Source organism: Podarcis bocagei (genome assembly GCF_964188305.1).
Source record: "Podarcis bocagei genome assembly, chromosome: 6".
NCBI lineage: Eukaryota > Metazoa > Chordata > Lepidosauria > Squamata > Lacertidae > Podarcis > Podarcis bocagei.
The window spans coordinates 89,398,350-89,414,123 of record NC_138130.1 but is presented as its reverse complement, the minus strand read 5'-3'; the positions used below and the strand labels follow the sequence as shown (position 1 = coordinate 89,414,123).

At 44.4% G+C, this 15,774-nt stretch overlaps 1 protein-coding gene across 3 annotated transcripts in view; it reads left to right on the top strand.

Annotated features, from left to right (window-relative positions):
* The window catches only part of CNTN5 (contactin 5), a 666,148-nt gene that overhangs the window by 485,937 nt on the left and 164,437 nt on the right, over positions 1–15,774 (top strand). For all 3 annotated transcript variants that reach the window (XM_081197615.1, XM_081197616.1, XM_081197617.1), the window contains one exon: positions 4,214–4,417. In XM_081197615.1, the coding sequence (XP_081053741.1) occupies positions 4,214–4,417 (204 nt within the window). The remainder of the gene's footprint in view (positions 1–4,213; positions 4,418–15,774) is intronic.

Below are 15,774 nucleotides of genomic sequence, written 5' to 3'. Positions count from 1 at the left end.
CACTGGTGGCAGATCCACATCCCTAGAGGTGTGCCTTTTGCTGCCTCAAGCTAATGGTCTACTGGCTCCTCATCTTCTGCCAGAGCTTCTCTGAACCACCTCCATTCACCTCATGCAGTAGCAGCAGATGGCTGATGAGGGGAGGGGTGCCATTTTTTGTTTTGCCACAAGCGGCAAAATATCCTGGGCCGGCCCTGAATAGGCCATATGCATTTTGGAACCCTGATTTTCTAGGGTGAGCGAGGCACTATTAACTAGACTATTCCACATGTTAAAGAAAGGATCCTTCTATTGTTGTTCTGGGAGGAAATCAAGAAGTGTGTGTGTGTGTGTGTGTGTGTGTGTGTGTGTGTGTGTTTAGCGTAAGTCCACATGCACACCATGCATTTAAAGCACTACAATACCACTTTAAACCATCATGGCTTCCCCCCAAAGAATTCTGGGAGATGCAGTTTCTGAAGGGTACTGAGAGTTGTGAGGAGGTCCCTGTTCTCACAGAGCTACGATTCACAACTATCCATCCCCTGCCACAGGGAACTCTAATAATTGTAGCTCCATGAGGGGAATAGATGTCTCATAAGAGCTCTAAGCACCCTTAGCAAAATAGCTGCCAGTGTTCTTTGGGATAAGGGGCACAACCCTGGCAGTTATCACCAAACAGAGTGTTTTTTCAGTAGAACTGCTGAAGTGGTTCACACCGCCTCTATTCTTTAGTCATCACTCTAATTAATGGATGAATTATTAAAAGGCCAGGCTGTCAGGTTGCTGATTAAATACCTTTGATTTTACATCAGTCACAGGCGAAACCGAGTGATGGCTACATTTCAAATAAAGTGAACTGCCTCCAACCCATACCAATTATCTCAGACTTCCTTCTTTCCATGTGAATGAGGAACAGGTGCCTTTAATTAAAAATTGTTTCCTCCGAAAATGTCCCTGTTGCTGTATAAACACTTAAAAATATCACTTAGCATTGTGGGCACAAATCAAGACGTAGAAATGCAGTTATTATAAGCCATAGCATTGTTTCTAATTTAATTTACTTCAGAGCAATCCTAACTCTGCTTGGGAAAAAGGAGTCAGTTGGAAAAAGAGGAGGGCATCCACAACCACACCCAAAATCTTCCAGGACAGACGGGGAGGCTTTTGTTGTTGTCATTTAGTCGTTTAGTTGTGTCCGACTCTTCGTGCCCACCAGGCACTCCTGTCTTCCACTGCCTTCCGCAGTTTGGTCAAACTCATGTTTGTAGCTTTGAGAACACTGTCCAACCATCTTGTCCTCTGTTGTCCCCTTCTCCTTGTGCCCTCCATCTTTCCCAACATCAGGGTCTTTTCCAGGGAGTCTTCTCTTCTCATGAGGTGGCCAAAGTATTGGAACCTCAGCTTCACGATCTGTCCTTCCAGTGAGCGCTCAGGGCTGATTTCCTTCAGAATGGATAGGTTTGATCTTCTTGCAGTCCATGGGACTCTCAAGTGCCTCCTCCAGCACCATAATTCAAATTTGGCGATTAACCTTCTTTATGGTCCAGCTCTCACTTCCATACATCACTACTGGGAAAACCATAGCTTTAACTATACGGACCTTTGTTGGCAAGGTGATCTCTGCTTTTGAAGTTGCTGTCTACCCGATTTAAGTAACTAGAGCCAAGAGAGTTTGCACCAGCAAAACCTCATTGTCCCTCAAGAACAGTGAAATGGTTTAACTATACGGATCTTTGTTGGCAAGGTGATGTCTCTGTTTTTTTAAGATGCTGTCTAGGTTTGTCATTGCTTGGCAGGGGCTGGTTAAATCCACCTATATTTATTTTTTTGCTGTGCTGCAGTAGTGTGTCATGTCATGGCCCTGGAGTCTGATTCATTGCCTTCAGGGGATGTGGCTCTCCCAGCCAGTGGCGTAGCGTGGGGGGTGCAGGGGGGGCTGGCCGCACCGGGCACAACATCTGGGGGGGGCGCGCTCGCACTCGCAGCTCTCTGCCCCTACCTGGCTCACTCACTCTCTCTCAGTTAGGGGGCGCAAATTACTTGCCTTGCCCTGGGTGCTGACAACCCACGCTACGCCACTGCTCCCAGCAGGTGTCTCTCCCAGTCCTACCTGGAGCTGCCAGGATTGAACCCAGTATGTTTCTGGGCACAATTCAAAGTGTTGGTGCTGACCTTTAAAGCAGTAAATGGCATTGGCCCAGTATACCTGAAGGAACATCTCCACCCCCATCTTTCTGCCAGGACACCGAGGTCCAGCGCCGAGGGTCTTCTGGTGGCTCCCTCACTGCGAGCAGTGAAGTTACAGGGAACCAGGCAGAGGGCCTTCTCGGTAGTGGCACCTGCCCTGTGGAACACCCTCCCATCAGATGTCAAGGAAATAAATAACTATCTGACTTTTAGAAGACATATGAAGGCAGCCCTGTTTGGGGAAGTTTTTTAATGTTTGATGCTTTATCACGTTTTTAATATTCTGTTGGGAACTGCCCAGAGTGACTGGGGAAACCCAGCCAGATAGGTGGGGTATTAATAATAATAATAATAATAATAATAATAATAATAATAATAATAATAATATACCTGGGACCTTCTGCATGCAAGGTAGATGACCCTATCACTGAGCTATAACCCTTTCCCAGTCATGATCCTTACCATTATAAAAGGAAGTCGAATAATCCAAGGAACTAATGGATGTTTGGAAATGTTGGGGAGATGCTTCCAACTTTATAGACCTAAAATCCCCCCAACTTTCTAACTATCAGTCGACAAGGGGTATTCTTTTATTTTTTTTTAAGCACATTAGAAATAAATGTTCTATCAGGCTAAATTGTGATTACTGCCTTCGTTGTGCCGCTACGGCTGAAAACAATAGCTCAGACAATTAGTAGCTGAAAGGCCTGAACTCACTGTAGCGGCAAAGCATTGTGTGTCTTGGAGCAGCGGCAATGACTTTCTATTACGGAGCTAACCTTGACATTTCTGCATTTAGAGGCAGCCCTGACAAAGCTGACGAAGAACCGGCTGCAGAGAGAGGCTGCCTCAGAGCTAATGCTGGGTGTCAAAAGTTCAGTAGCGTAGAAGAGTCAGTCAGTGGGGAAATGGGAGGAGAAGACAAGATAGTGGGAGAGGGGAATCCTTAATATAATAACTGAGATGCAGTTATGTCTTTTGGCAGGAGGAGGGCTCTGGTGCTGTACTTCCTTTTACTCAACCTATTTTCTAGTGTGGGAATAATAATAATAATAATAATAATAATAATAATAATAATAATAATAATAATAATAATAATTTATTTATACCCCACACATCTGGCTGGGTGGCTCCCAACAGAATATTAAACAGAATAAAGCAGTGAAGACTACCATCACTTTTAAAATATATTTATTACATTTTTGTCCCACCTTTCTTCCCAAGAGCTTAAAGCAGCGCATGTAATTCTCTCCATTTCCATTTTATCCTCACAACCCTGTGAGGAAAGTGCTTGGCCCATGTTCAGCCAATGATGATATATCATGGTATCACTTTGTATGTTACCTTTTGAAGACTTATTTGTGAATCGCTCCAATCAATTTTTTGCTTTTGTCTGTTTGTGATCATAACAGGAAAAAAATGATTAATATATGTAACTTGCTCTGAGTCACATCTCTGCCCTGCCTTATTCCAGTTAATCAGATCCACCAGGCTTGCCTGTTACTCTCTTGATTTGAACAATCTCTGTCGAAAGGTAATCAGGAAGTTTCTCTGACACTGTTTTAATAGAAAATTGAGATTTACTTCTTTTTAAAACACAGTGACTTTGAGCCACTTTTGTTTCCATTTTTAAAAAGGTAAAGGTGCCCCTGACCATTAGGTCCAGTCGCGGACAACTCTGCGGTTGCGGCGCTCATCTTGCTCTATAAGCCGAGGGAGCCAGCGTTTGTCCGCAGAAAGCTTTTGGGTCATGTGGCCAGCATGCCTAAGCCGCTTCTGGTGAACCAGAGCAGCACACGGAAACACCATTTACCTTCCCACCAGAGCAGTACTTTGATGTGCTTTCGAACTGCTAGGTTGGCAGGAGTTGGGACTGAACAACGGGAGCTCACCCTGTTGTGGGGATTCGAACCGCCGACCTTCTGATTGGCAAGCCCTAGGCTCTGTGGTTTAGACCACAGCGCCACTCGCGTCCCATTTGTTTCCATTTTAGTTGGACAATACTTATAATGCCTGCTGCAATTTTTCTTACTGTATTTTCCAGAGATCATCTACAGCTGGGTATTTAATGAATTCCCCTCCTTTGTGGCAGAAGACAGCCGGCGCTTTATCTCCCAGGAAACAGGCAATCTCTACATTTCCAAAGTACAGCCCTCAGATGTAGGCAGCTATATCTGCCTGGTGAAGAACACGGTGACCAATGCGAGAGTGCTTAGCCCACCCACACCGCTAACACTTCGAACTGACGGTAAGCTGCCTTGGTCTCAAAGTCGAAATGTATTGAGCCTGTGTTGGTCCCGGGGGGAGGTTACCGTGAGGCGTGGTCAGAGTCCGGTCATGGGTCAAGGGTCTGGAGACAGTCCACAAAGGGCGAAGCGGGGTCCGAAGCAAGAAGCCGGGCGTGGTCGGGAACTCCGGAAGAACAGGTCTGGGTGCTGGCAGAAGCAGGTTTCCAACGACATTGCTCCTGCAACCTGGGACTGGGCTGACTGGCCTTTATCTCCTCTGAGGCCAGGGGCGGTCCCGGCCCACAGGTGACCTGCCTCTCCTGGCCTTAAGGCGAACACTCCTCCTGAGAGAACCCAGTTCCCTCCGCCTCTCTGCCCTGAGCCTCTGCAGCTCAGGAGAGGCTGGAGGGTTACTGGACCCAGAGGCAGCCTTACCTTCCCCTGACAGGGCTGGGAGAGGCGCACCTGCCGGCAATGGGTCCTCAATCACCTCCAGAGCCAGAGTGGATACATCTGGTGTCTGCTCCTGAGGATCCGGCACAGGTGAGGGCCCTTCAGATTCAAGCCTTTGCCCCAGCTCAGCCAGCCCTGGAGGCGGGGACTCCTGGGCAGGCTGGGACTCCTCAGATTCAGCTTCTGAATCAGATTCCCAGGCCATCACAGAGCCCCTTACACACACACATACATGGGCATGCTAACGTGGTGTGCCACGTGTGATGTACTCAGATGTGAGTAATAAAGCCAGGAGTGATAAACCTTAAGTTTCTTTCGTGCCGTATTTACTTTGCCACTCTGCTGCGATGCATATTCCATACTCTAATGTGGGAGAGGTGTTGCTCCTTAGAGTTGATACTATTATTGTTTCAATTCTTTTGTATTTCCACTCCGGGACCTTTGGGCGGGTCTATATATACAGTAAATAAATAAAATAATATACCGTATTTTTCCGTGTATAAGACTATATTCCCCTCTATTTTTTCAAGTTTAAAATTGGGGGGTCGTCTTCTACATGGATAGTGCATATGGGGGATTTATTTATTTGGAGTCCCAAAAAACAGGGGTCGTGTTATACACGGGGGCATGTTATACATGTAAAAATACAGTATTGCTGGGCTAGATGTTCAAACACTCTGACGCGGTCAAAGAAAGCTTCATATGTGTGCACAATAGACATTCATTTTAAATTAAACATGTTACTGTGCATGCATGATTGTTGGCACCATTCCCATTTTCTTGATTTCAAGAAAATGTATTTAGGATATAAGATTACTTTCAGTGACTGCTGCTCTTTTGGAAACCCATTTGAACAGTCCTCTCTCTCTCTCTCTCTCTCTCTCTCTCTCTCTCTCTCTCTCTCTCACACACACACACACACACACACACACCCAAACACATAAGCTCATAGGAGTAAGCATTAAACAAAGCCATAAAACATGCAAACACAGCAAGGTACTTGCTCAGGCTTATAAATATTTGAGCACTGTGAGAACATTACAAAGTCTAGGCTTTAAGAAAGATCATTTGATTTGTTACAGTATATATTCATTCAGAGCTTAGCCCGGAATTAAGTTGATCTTTGTTCATTACCGCATGGCTGGAAAGTTTCCATGTTTGCACAGCGTGAATCCTGCATAAGAAGTACATTCTTCTTGTACTTCAAGCCATAGCAGTTTGTTTTGCTTTGGCATCCTCCTAAATTTACCCGTCGTGGTAGTTCAGCAGTCGACAAATGTTATCTGACATTATCTGGGCTAAGCCCCACTTTCCTTTTATAAGACACTGAACATGATTTCCAAAAGAACTCACATTTCTGTTTGGTCATACTCACAAATGCATTGCTTTCCATTCACTTCAAGAAGATGGGTTTTGTTGACCTACAGCCTATAGGAAACATGAGGTTCATGCAACGGTGGTGAATCTTCACACATTGCATTTTTCCAGATGCACACTTGTACAATGTGTGTGTCTCCGAGCACATGCTTATTATGTATTACAGTGGTACCTCGGGTTACATACGCTTCAGGTTACATACGCTCCAGGTTACAGACTCTGCTAACCCAGAAATAGTGCTCCGGCAGCAGCAGGAGGCCCCATTAGCTAAAGTGGTGCTTCAGGTTAAGAACAGTTTCAGGTTAAGAACGGACCTCCGGAACAAATTAAGTACTTAACCCAAGGTACCACTGTATGTGGTTTTTATATTGTGGTTTTATGTTGCAGCCACCCTGAGATCTGCAGGTTGAATGAATACAAGTTGAATGAATAAAAATCAATGAAGCACATGTTTCTTTCATTCACACATTACATTTTTAGATATCCCAAACAAGAAATGTGTGAGTTACAGATAGGTAGCCGTGTTGGTCTGCCTTAGTCAAAATAAAAAAATTCCTTCCAGTAGCACCTTAAAGACCAACTAAGTTAGTTCTTGGTATGAGCTTTTGTGTGCATGCACACTTCTTCAGATACACTGAAACAGAATAAAAAAATTCCTTCCAGTAGCACCTTAAAGACCAACTAAGTTAGTTCTTGGTATGAGCTTTCGTGTGCATGCACACTTCTTCAGATACAGATGCATGCACACGAAAGCTCATACCAAGAACTAACTTAGTTGGTCTTTAAGGTGCTACTGGAAGGAATTTTTTTATTTTGACTATGGCAGACCAACACGGCTACCTATCTACTACTGAAACAGAAGTTGCCAGACCCTTCTATATAGTGAGAAGGTGGGGAGGGGTATTACTCAGAAGGGTGGTGGGAATGGGAGATTGGCAGATAGCTGAGATGAGCCTCTGTCATTGGATTCTTATCTCATTATACATGACTAAGCCATTTCTCACCTTCTCACCCCTTGCCTTTTCCTGTAAGACCTATTACAGTTGTTAAGAGTCGTCAACAGGCTCATCTCAGCTATCTGCCAATCTCCCATTCCCACCACCCTTCTGAGTAATACACTGAAACTTCTGTATCTGAAGAAGTGTGCTTGCACACGAAAGCTCATACCAAGAACTAACTTAGTTGGTCTTTAAGGTGCTACTGGAAGGAATTTTTTTATTAGGAAATGTGTGAGTGACAGAAAAATGTGCTTGAAGAAACATGTGTCACGCAATTGCACAATTTGTTGCAGGAAATTGTTCAGTGTTCTACTAGTTAGTAAATCCTGGTTTGTTGCCACATGATGTGTGGAATGGTCCACAGGCTCTGTACTGTACGTAGAAGAGCCATTGTCTACGGCCAAAGAAGATGAGATGATGATGCTCAATGATGGGATAATCCGTCCTGCTATTTTTAGTTAGCAATATGCAGCCAGGAGTATGTGGGAACTTAAACAGGGTATTGGGGAAGGGATAGATTTAACTTTCTCTCCTGCACGCCCCCTACTCCCATGAAAACCACTCACTGGAAGTAATTATTTGCCTCCTTAGGGGAAATGTGCATGTGCCCTATAACGCCCCAATGAGGTTATTTAATTTGGGGAAATGACTGTTTCGAACACAAGTTTATGAAGGGTGCAGTCACAGGTCTCGACTATCTCCTCTAATTGTGCCCTGAGAGGAAATGCAGTACGTATGAAAAATTCGATTCACAGCTTCTCAGATGACAGGGCTGGAAGAACTCTTGAGAGCCTCCTTCCTAGTAATGGCAGGCTACCACTCTGATAAAGGACGGGTTGGTCTGTCAATTTCAGATTCTCTTAGTTTCTCATTTTCCCGGTCAAGTTCAGCTTGTCATATTTCAGCACCAATTTGCAATTTTTAAGAAAGTTCATCAACATTTTTTAGTCTATATTTCTCTTAGCATACGTATTTTTGCATACAATTTTCCCCGGTACAATGCATTTTTCATTTAGAGAAGCATTACTTTCATTTAGATAAGCATTTTCAGACACTCTTCATCCTAATATACACATTTTTGCGTGTGCATGTATTTTGGTCTGAGAATCACCTACTGAAATTCAGAGAAGTGTGCATTTCAAAGAACAGTTGCATACAGTTTTGCCGATTGATTCAGAAAATGCAGATGTATTTCCATTAAAATGCAAACTAAACCAAATTTATTTCCTATCTTTAGCTCCATTTTTCAAATACCGGTATAGGGAGTTGTTGTTGTTGTTGTTTAGTCGTTTAGTCGTGTCCGACTCTTTGTGACCCCATGGACCAGAGCACGCCAGGCACTCCTGTCTTCCACTGCCTCCTGCAGTTTGGTCAGACTCATGTTTGTAGCTTCGAGAACACTGTCCAACCATCTCGTCCTCTGTCGTCCCCTTCTCCTTGTGCCCTCAATCTTTCCCAACATCAGGGACTTTTCCAGGGAGTCTTCTCTTCTCATGAGGTGGCCAAAGTATTGGAGCCTCAGCTTCAGGATCTGTCCTTCTAGTGAGCACTCAGGGCTGATTTCCTTAAGAATGGATACGTTTGATCTTCTTGCAGTCCATGGGACTCTCAAGAGTCTCCTCCAGCACCATAATATAGGGAGTAGGTACGCTCAATGCATATTGTGACCTGCCCACAGAGACCCACACCTATGCAGTTCAGCAGTGTAGGCAAAGGGGGATCTCCAATTTGCCTAGAGCAAAGCTTTCCATCCTCTTCCCAGGTTGTTTGGGTCCCATTCCTTCTGTTCATGCAAGTGAGAAAAGCAAGTTCCATCCATCCAGAAGTTGATGAGGTCCACAAAGTCTTCTCTGTTGATATGAATTTCTCTTGGCAATGCATGTGCTGTTGTTTGAGAAGTATCTAGAATTCATGTGATAAATGGAAAAGAACCTGTTTACTGGACAGGCTGCCAGAAACACTGTGATAATTTGCTTGGATTTGTTATAAGCAGTGAAGGGTTTTGCTTGCGTTGCTAGCTTCAGTCCCTAGAGCAATCACATCATTCCATGAACTCGCCAGCCATCCTGTTTTCATGTTGCAGTAATAATCTATATCATCATACCCAATTCAGGACTTGTGTGTGTGTATACCATAGAGATGTGGTTTAGATTCCCCATTAGAACACCTAAGACTGTAACTTTTACAAATTGCAACATTAGCATTTGCTCTTGGTAATTCGGTTGCTACCTGTCAGTCTGAGAGTCCTCATTAGCTATTGGCTATGCTTCTGTGATCTCACAGAAGCCTAGAATGGGGATCGGAAGGTAGAAGAAGGTGGGAGGTGCTGACTGAGGAAAAGACCAAAATAAAGTAGAATAGTGACTGTATTTATTGATCACTGGGTCATTGATCACTGATTCCTTCCAAGAGGAAAAGACTGTTGTCAAAGTAAAGACAAAAAAAGAACTGAGGAGAAGAAGAAGGCAGGAAGCCATAGGTAGAGGGAAACAGCAATAGTTTTAGCAAAGAGTGGAAGAAACAAAGGAATAAGGAAATGATGGCTGGAGTAGGGTTACCAGACATCCCCGTTTCCCGGGAACAGTCCCCGGATTTTCAAATAAGTCCCCGGACAAATTCCATCCCTGGAATGTCCCCAGATTTCATCTAATGTCCCCGGGAAACACAGCAGTGGCAGTCTCAGCAGCCCGGAGCAATTGGGTCTGGCTAGCTTCAGGAGCTGCCCGGAAGTCCCCATATGATGGTGGTGGAGGCTCTAAAGTGCAGCTTCCAGGCTGCCTCCACCTTCCCTGACCCCAGCGTGCAGGCAGGAGGGGGCAGGGATCTCTCAGGCAACGGGAAGCCTCCCTTCCCAACTGAGGGATCACCCCCCCTCCTGCTTGCACGCAAGTAGGAATGGGATTAGGGCTGCTCCTATGGGAAGGGAGACATCACACTGCCCGAGCCTTGCTGCCGCCACTGCTCTCAGCCCTCCTTCTCCGCCCTCCATGCCTGACCCACTGCGCACCACTTCCCCACCACCACTGAAGAACCAACAACTCAGGGGCTGCCCAGGCTCATGGAGAAAGGAGGTAGAAGCCTGGGAGGAAGGGGAAACATGGAAGTAGAGGTCAAGGCGGTGGCCGCAGCGCTGCAGCATCAACGTCCCGAATGTGTAGTCATTAATTAATTAATTAATTAAAGTGTCCCCAGATTCATTGAAAAAAATCTGGTAACCTTAGGCTGGCGGAGACCAGAGTGTTGAGGGAAGGAAGGATGACTCTGAGCCAAATGAGGCTGAAGGAGTGAGACAGGTGCAATTGGAAATATGCCCGTGAGCCTCCCTTCTCCCCTACTGACATTGGTTGAGCGTGCATGATGTCATGGAATGTTCTGAAAGAAAAGAATTCTCTCAGGACCTAGGTTCAGAGGAAGGACACCTTATTTGTCTTTGGCTAGCTTTGCTGAGAGAAACGGAGCAGTGTTCTCTTTGGAAGATCACCTAACTCATTCAAGTGTGCTGTTTGTGGGGAAAGGCTGCATAGATATGTGGAGAGCGAGATTTGAAGCAATCCAATTACAGTAATCCCGCCTGTGAATTGGAATCTTCATGGACTACTACTTCCCATTCAGAATTCTCGACTGTGGGCAACACCCTGGGATTTGGCATCTTATGACGAGAAAGCTCCCCAGACAACATGTCTATATATTTATCTTCATTGAGGCAGCTGAATAATATTATAGTTTTATGTCAGATCCTGCAAGAGTGTAGGAATTCACTTGTCTTTATATTAATCTTTTATTTCCTTAGAGCTCTGCCTCAAAGGGAAACTTATCTCCTTGATACGAAGCAAATTAAATAAAAACATCAAGAAATCCTTGAATGGATTCTGAATAAAATGAATACCTCATTTGTGCAGATGTCCTTGACAATCAGTCATTCCATACAATTCAATTTCGCTTTGCGCAGACTTACAAAAACAATTTAAAATTCTATCTGAGGAGATAAAAAGTTTCACCAAGAAGAAAAAAAATAGATTGTGCATCATTTCATTAACTGCCTTTTACAATGCCTTAGAAACTCAGAAGAATTATTTAATAAGTGTTTACAAGCAGGAGAAAGAGGCATTGTTAGGAGGCAGCTTTGGAGTCTCAGTTACCAACTGGAAGCAGTGAAAGAAAATCAACAACTGTTTTTGCAGGTGTGTGTGGGGGGTAACAACAGGCAACTTCCTCAAATTCAGAGAGCTTAAAATATTTGTCGTTTGGTAATAACGCACAGCCATTTTTGGCTCATATATTTTTACAATACCTCTCCTTCCTGTGTGATGAATAAAAACAATATTGATTACATGCTATTTATTTCTAACAAATTAATGGAGGCACTCAAAGGCTGGTATGATTTACAACTGGAGTAGCCTTCTGTGGTACCTTTTGGCTGCTTTGGACTACAACTTCCATCAGTCTTGACCACTGGCAATGTTGCCTGGGGCTGATGGGAGTTGGAGCCCAATAGCATCTCATGGGCACTGAAGTATAGGTGAGTTCACACAAGGCAAGGCGCAGTAATAACAGCAAGAACCTTTACTGAACTAACAGAACTCGGCAACAGGGGCAAAGCAACTGTTTATATACATTTCTGAAGGCCTGGGCCACTCCCAATCCCAACATGATTGGCTGTCTAAACTTCCAAGCTGTGAATCATAACTGTCTAAACTTCCAAGCTATGAATCCTTAATCCAGATTCAAGCTCAGGCAAACACAGACCACTGAATATATAACAGGCACCACTTTGGATACTCCTGCTTTTTGTACTCCAACTCTGTCCTGCACACACCCCTGCTCTCACCCCCAAATATAGAGCCACTGTTAGATCTCAGACCACAACTGATTTCTCAGGGCTACATTACACATGAAATAAGAGATCTTCTCTTCCAGATCTGTTTTCGCTAAAAGCCGCCACAGGGGCCTAAATTTGGATGCAGGCCATGTTTCTGGCAGAATGCATTTAAAAACAAGCAAACGTCCTCTCAGGGCTGTTTCCATCACTTAAATCTCTGCACACACCCAAAGGCAACTCTTAACCACAGAGGGAAGGCAAACAAATGCCAGTATAGTACCTCTGTGTTTCCCCCTCAGTGGCTAATCCTCCCAGGGAGGGAATTTTCAGCACAGAATCAGCATAGAGAAAAACTGTGAGCATAAGTTTTGAACGCCACCCCAATCTCTGAGTGGTGCAAGCTTCCAGGAGTTAGAGGGCTCATGTTTCCATTTGGAATGAGGCACAGCAGAGACTGTGGTGCCTTTATGATATATTGTTTATTTACACATACATACAACCTGAGCCTACGATGGAGAGGGATGCAGCATTAACAATCCAAAATGGTTTTGTTTCTCCCATAGCTGCAGCCTTGGATTCGGATAGAAATCAATCATTGCTCGCGCTCCCTCCCTCCCCCCCCCCTTTTGCTGCCTTGGTTCTGACCCAGATCTCTGGCTCCGTCTTTCCAACGAACCATGAGCTCAAGCGAAAGCTGGGACCACCCATTTGCTGCCTCGCCCAGAACCCCTTTCCTCTGTATCCCCTAATGGCCCACCATCCGGGCTATTACCTAATATTATATACTTTATATTTTAACACTTGCTGGGAGCTGAGGGTTGAAGGTTCTCTGCATACAACCCACTTCCTCCTCCATCCCTGAAATCTCATAACACTAGGAAGCCACCTTATACAGAGTCAGACTGTTCTTATGTTCCATAGAAGGGAAAGTGGGAAAGGAAAACTGAGGTGATGAGTGATTATTATTATTATTTATTAAATTGGTCTTTTGAGGGTGGGAATCTCCATAACCATTGGAGTTTAAATTTAGTTTATGAATGTGTGTTTGGAAGGGCATTTTCTTACTTGGAACCGCTCTTCAACAGTGTATGGTTGAAAACTATGTTCTGCCTCCGTGGTCAGAGGCAGCGATGTTTAGGAAGGCGAGTTGCTGGAAACTGGGAGAGGAGAGGGTCTCTTTAGCTGGGATCCTGCTCGCGGGTTTCTCACAGCTTCTTTTTGGTAACTGTGAAAACAGGAAGCTGGGATAGATAGGCCATTGGCCTGATCCAGCAGTTCTTATGTAGAAAGTTCAGAAACAGAACCTTGACTGAACTCTAATCTCAAATCTGCATCTGGTTTTGATTTGGTGACCTGACAGTTCTCTGCTCTGGAATTGCAAAGCAACTAGCCATGCCAGTCAAAGGGAAATCATTGATCTATATTAAAACTTCCAGGTCAAGGTTGCTTGCTGAAGACATTCTTATTTAGGCAAGCCTACCTAGATGTTTAGGTACGCAGGTGGCGCTGTGGGTTAAACCACTGAGCCTCTTGGGCTTGCCGATCAGAAGGTCGGCAGTTCGAATTCCCGTGATCGGGTGAGCTCCCGTTGCTCAGTCCCAGCTCCTGCCAACCTAGCAGTTCGAAAGCACAAAGTGCAAGTAGATAAATAGGTACCGCTCCAGTGGGAAGGTAAACGGCGTTTCCGTGCACTTCTCTAGTTCGCCAGAAGTGGCTTAGTTATGCTGGCCACATGACCCAGAAGCTGTCTGCGGACAAATGCCAGCTCCCTCAGCCAGTAAAGCGAGATGAGTGCGGCAACCCCAGAGTTGTCTGCAACTGGACCTAATGATCAGGGGTCCCTTTACCTTTACCTTACCTAGATGTTTAGAAAGTCTGTATGAGTTTTAATTTGTTTTACTCTATTCTATTGTGAAGGTAATAGTAGTAATTATTATTATTATTATTATTATTATTATTATTATTATTATTATTATTATTTTAAAACCTTTTGTATGTTTTACATTATGGATGTAAATTTTTATTGATATTTTAAATTTTTTTTTTTTTTTGCAAACCACTTTTAGGTTCCCCCCCCCCATCAAGCAGTATAGCAATTTTATGAAATGAATAGTAAATAGATAAATTGTCTGAGCAACATGGAGACCAACTCTTGGTGATTACAGGTCACCTTCAATCCCGTTGCTTTTGCTTCAACCCAGTTTGAACAGGCCAGGTAGTGGATCTAATCCCTGCTAAATGCATGACAATCCTTCCATCATTTTTGCATTTCCAAACAGGCAGCAAAACATGGAAGATTTCTAGGGCCTCTGGCAGGTGACTATACATGGTTTATACATCGAATTAGCACTACTACTGGTAGTAGTGTTTTATTAGATTTCTTATCGGCTGTTCTCCTTTAGGGGTCATAGGGCTACACATTGTGCAGGCCAAATCTCTGGACGTGACAATGTCTGCATTTGATAACTGCTTTGCAAAGCAGTGCTTTCAGATTAGGGTTGTGCTAGAAAGATCATGTTCCAATCTCATCTACCCCAAGAGGGAGACAGGCCAGGTATGGGCAAGCGCCTTAGGGATTATCACACATCATTTAGTGAAATCCGAGTTATGCTTGACGATTGATTTGACACAAACCTCCATCAACGGGAGATGCAGGTGTTTTGTTACACTGCCTGCTAATTATCTGCTGAAAGATTTATCTGGTTGTGGAAGACCCTGGGCATAGAGTATTCCGTGACAGCTCATTAACACACGTTGGCAGAGAAGAAGATTCTCGCTTATGTTTGCTCCCTGTGGTCAGCCCTGAAACATCACCAGACTCTGGGAAAACACACACACACAAATGAGAATCTCGCACGGGCCCTTTGCTAACAAGTATGTCGATTTTGTTCTCCTTTAGGTTAACAGCATAGTTATCAGCATTCCATCTCCCAGCTTAATCAAAGGCAAATTTGCAACCTGGCGCTCCTTACAGGGCTAGATACATGTTTACCTCTCCATTCACAAACCTTTCCTGTATATTACCTGTCTGACAGCTTTCACTATGGTCCCTGGGATATGACACTGGAGTCCAGCTAGGAGCAACTTGTCATATCCTGTCATATGTCAGCCCACTGAAGCAATCTGATAATGAAGAGGAGCCATTTGGCTTCAGGACAGAACAGCTCCAATGCAGCAAGGGTGCTTTGTCGCTATAGGCAGCAAAATAATGGAGATTTGGGGTTGCTTCTCCAGAAGAGCTCTGAGCTCCTGTCTTGTCCTTACTATCAAGGAAATGATGGGATGTTTGCACTTGATTGTGCTTTGCGCAATGCACATGGGTCATTCTAGCAGACAAGCATTCCTCATTCATACAGCTCATTTTAGCTTAATTGGCTATCGGAGATTGCAGAAGCACTCCTGTTTTCTATCTCAGTCTATTACAGCTGGCTGAGATAGAGGGGGAATCCACGCATAATACAGGGCAGGCATTATGACCATCTGAGGAGCTGAATTAAGAGAATGTTTGCTTTTGTGCCTCACAAAAGCAGCCATGTGAGAATTTCGGGGAAGGAGCAATGGAAGAGAGTCGTGGGTTTTTTAATTGTAGAGTAGCATCTCAAGCTGGCATCCGGGTCGAAGCACGACATCTGCCAAGTGTGTTTCCCAAGCATTGGGGGGGGGGGTTGGGAGTTGAAAGGATACTAAATGAGTTTAATAGACTAGAAAGTTCAAGCATGCTTAGAAAGAA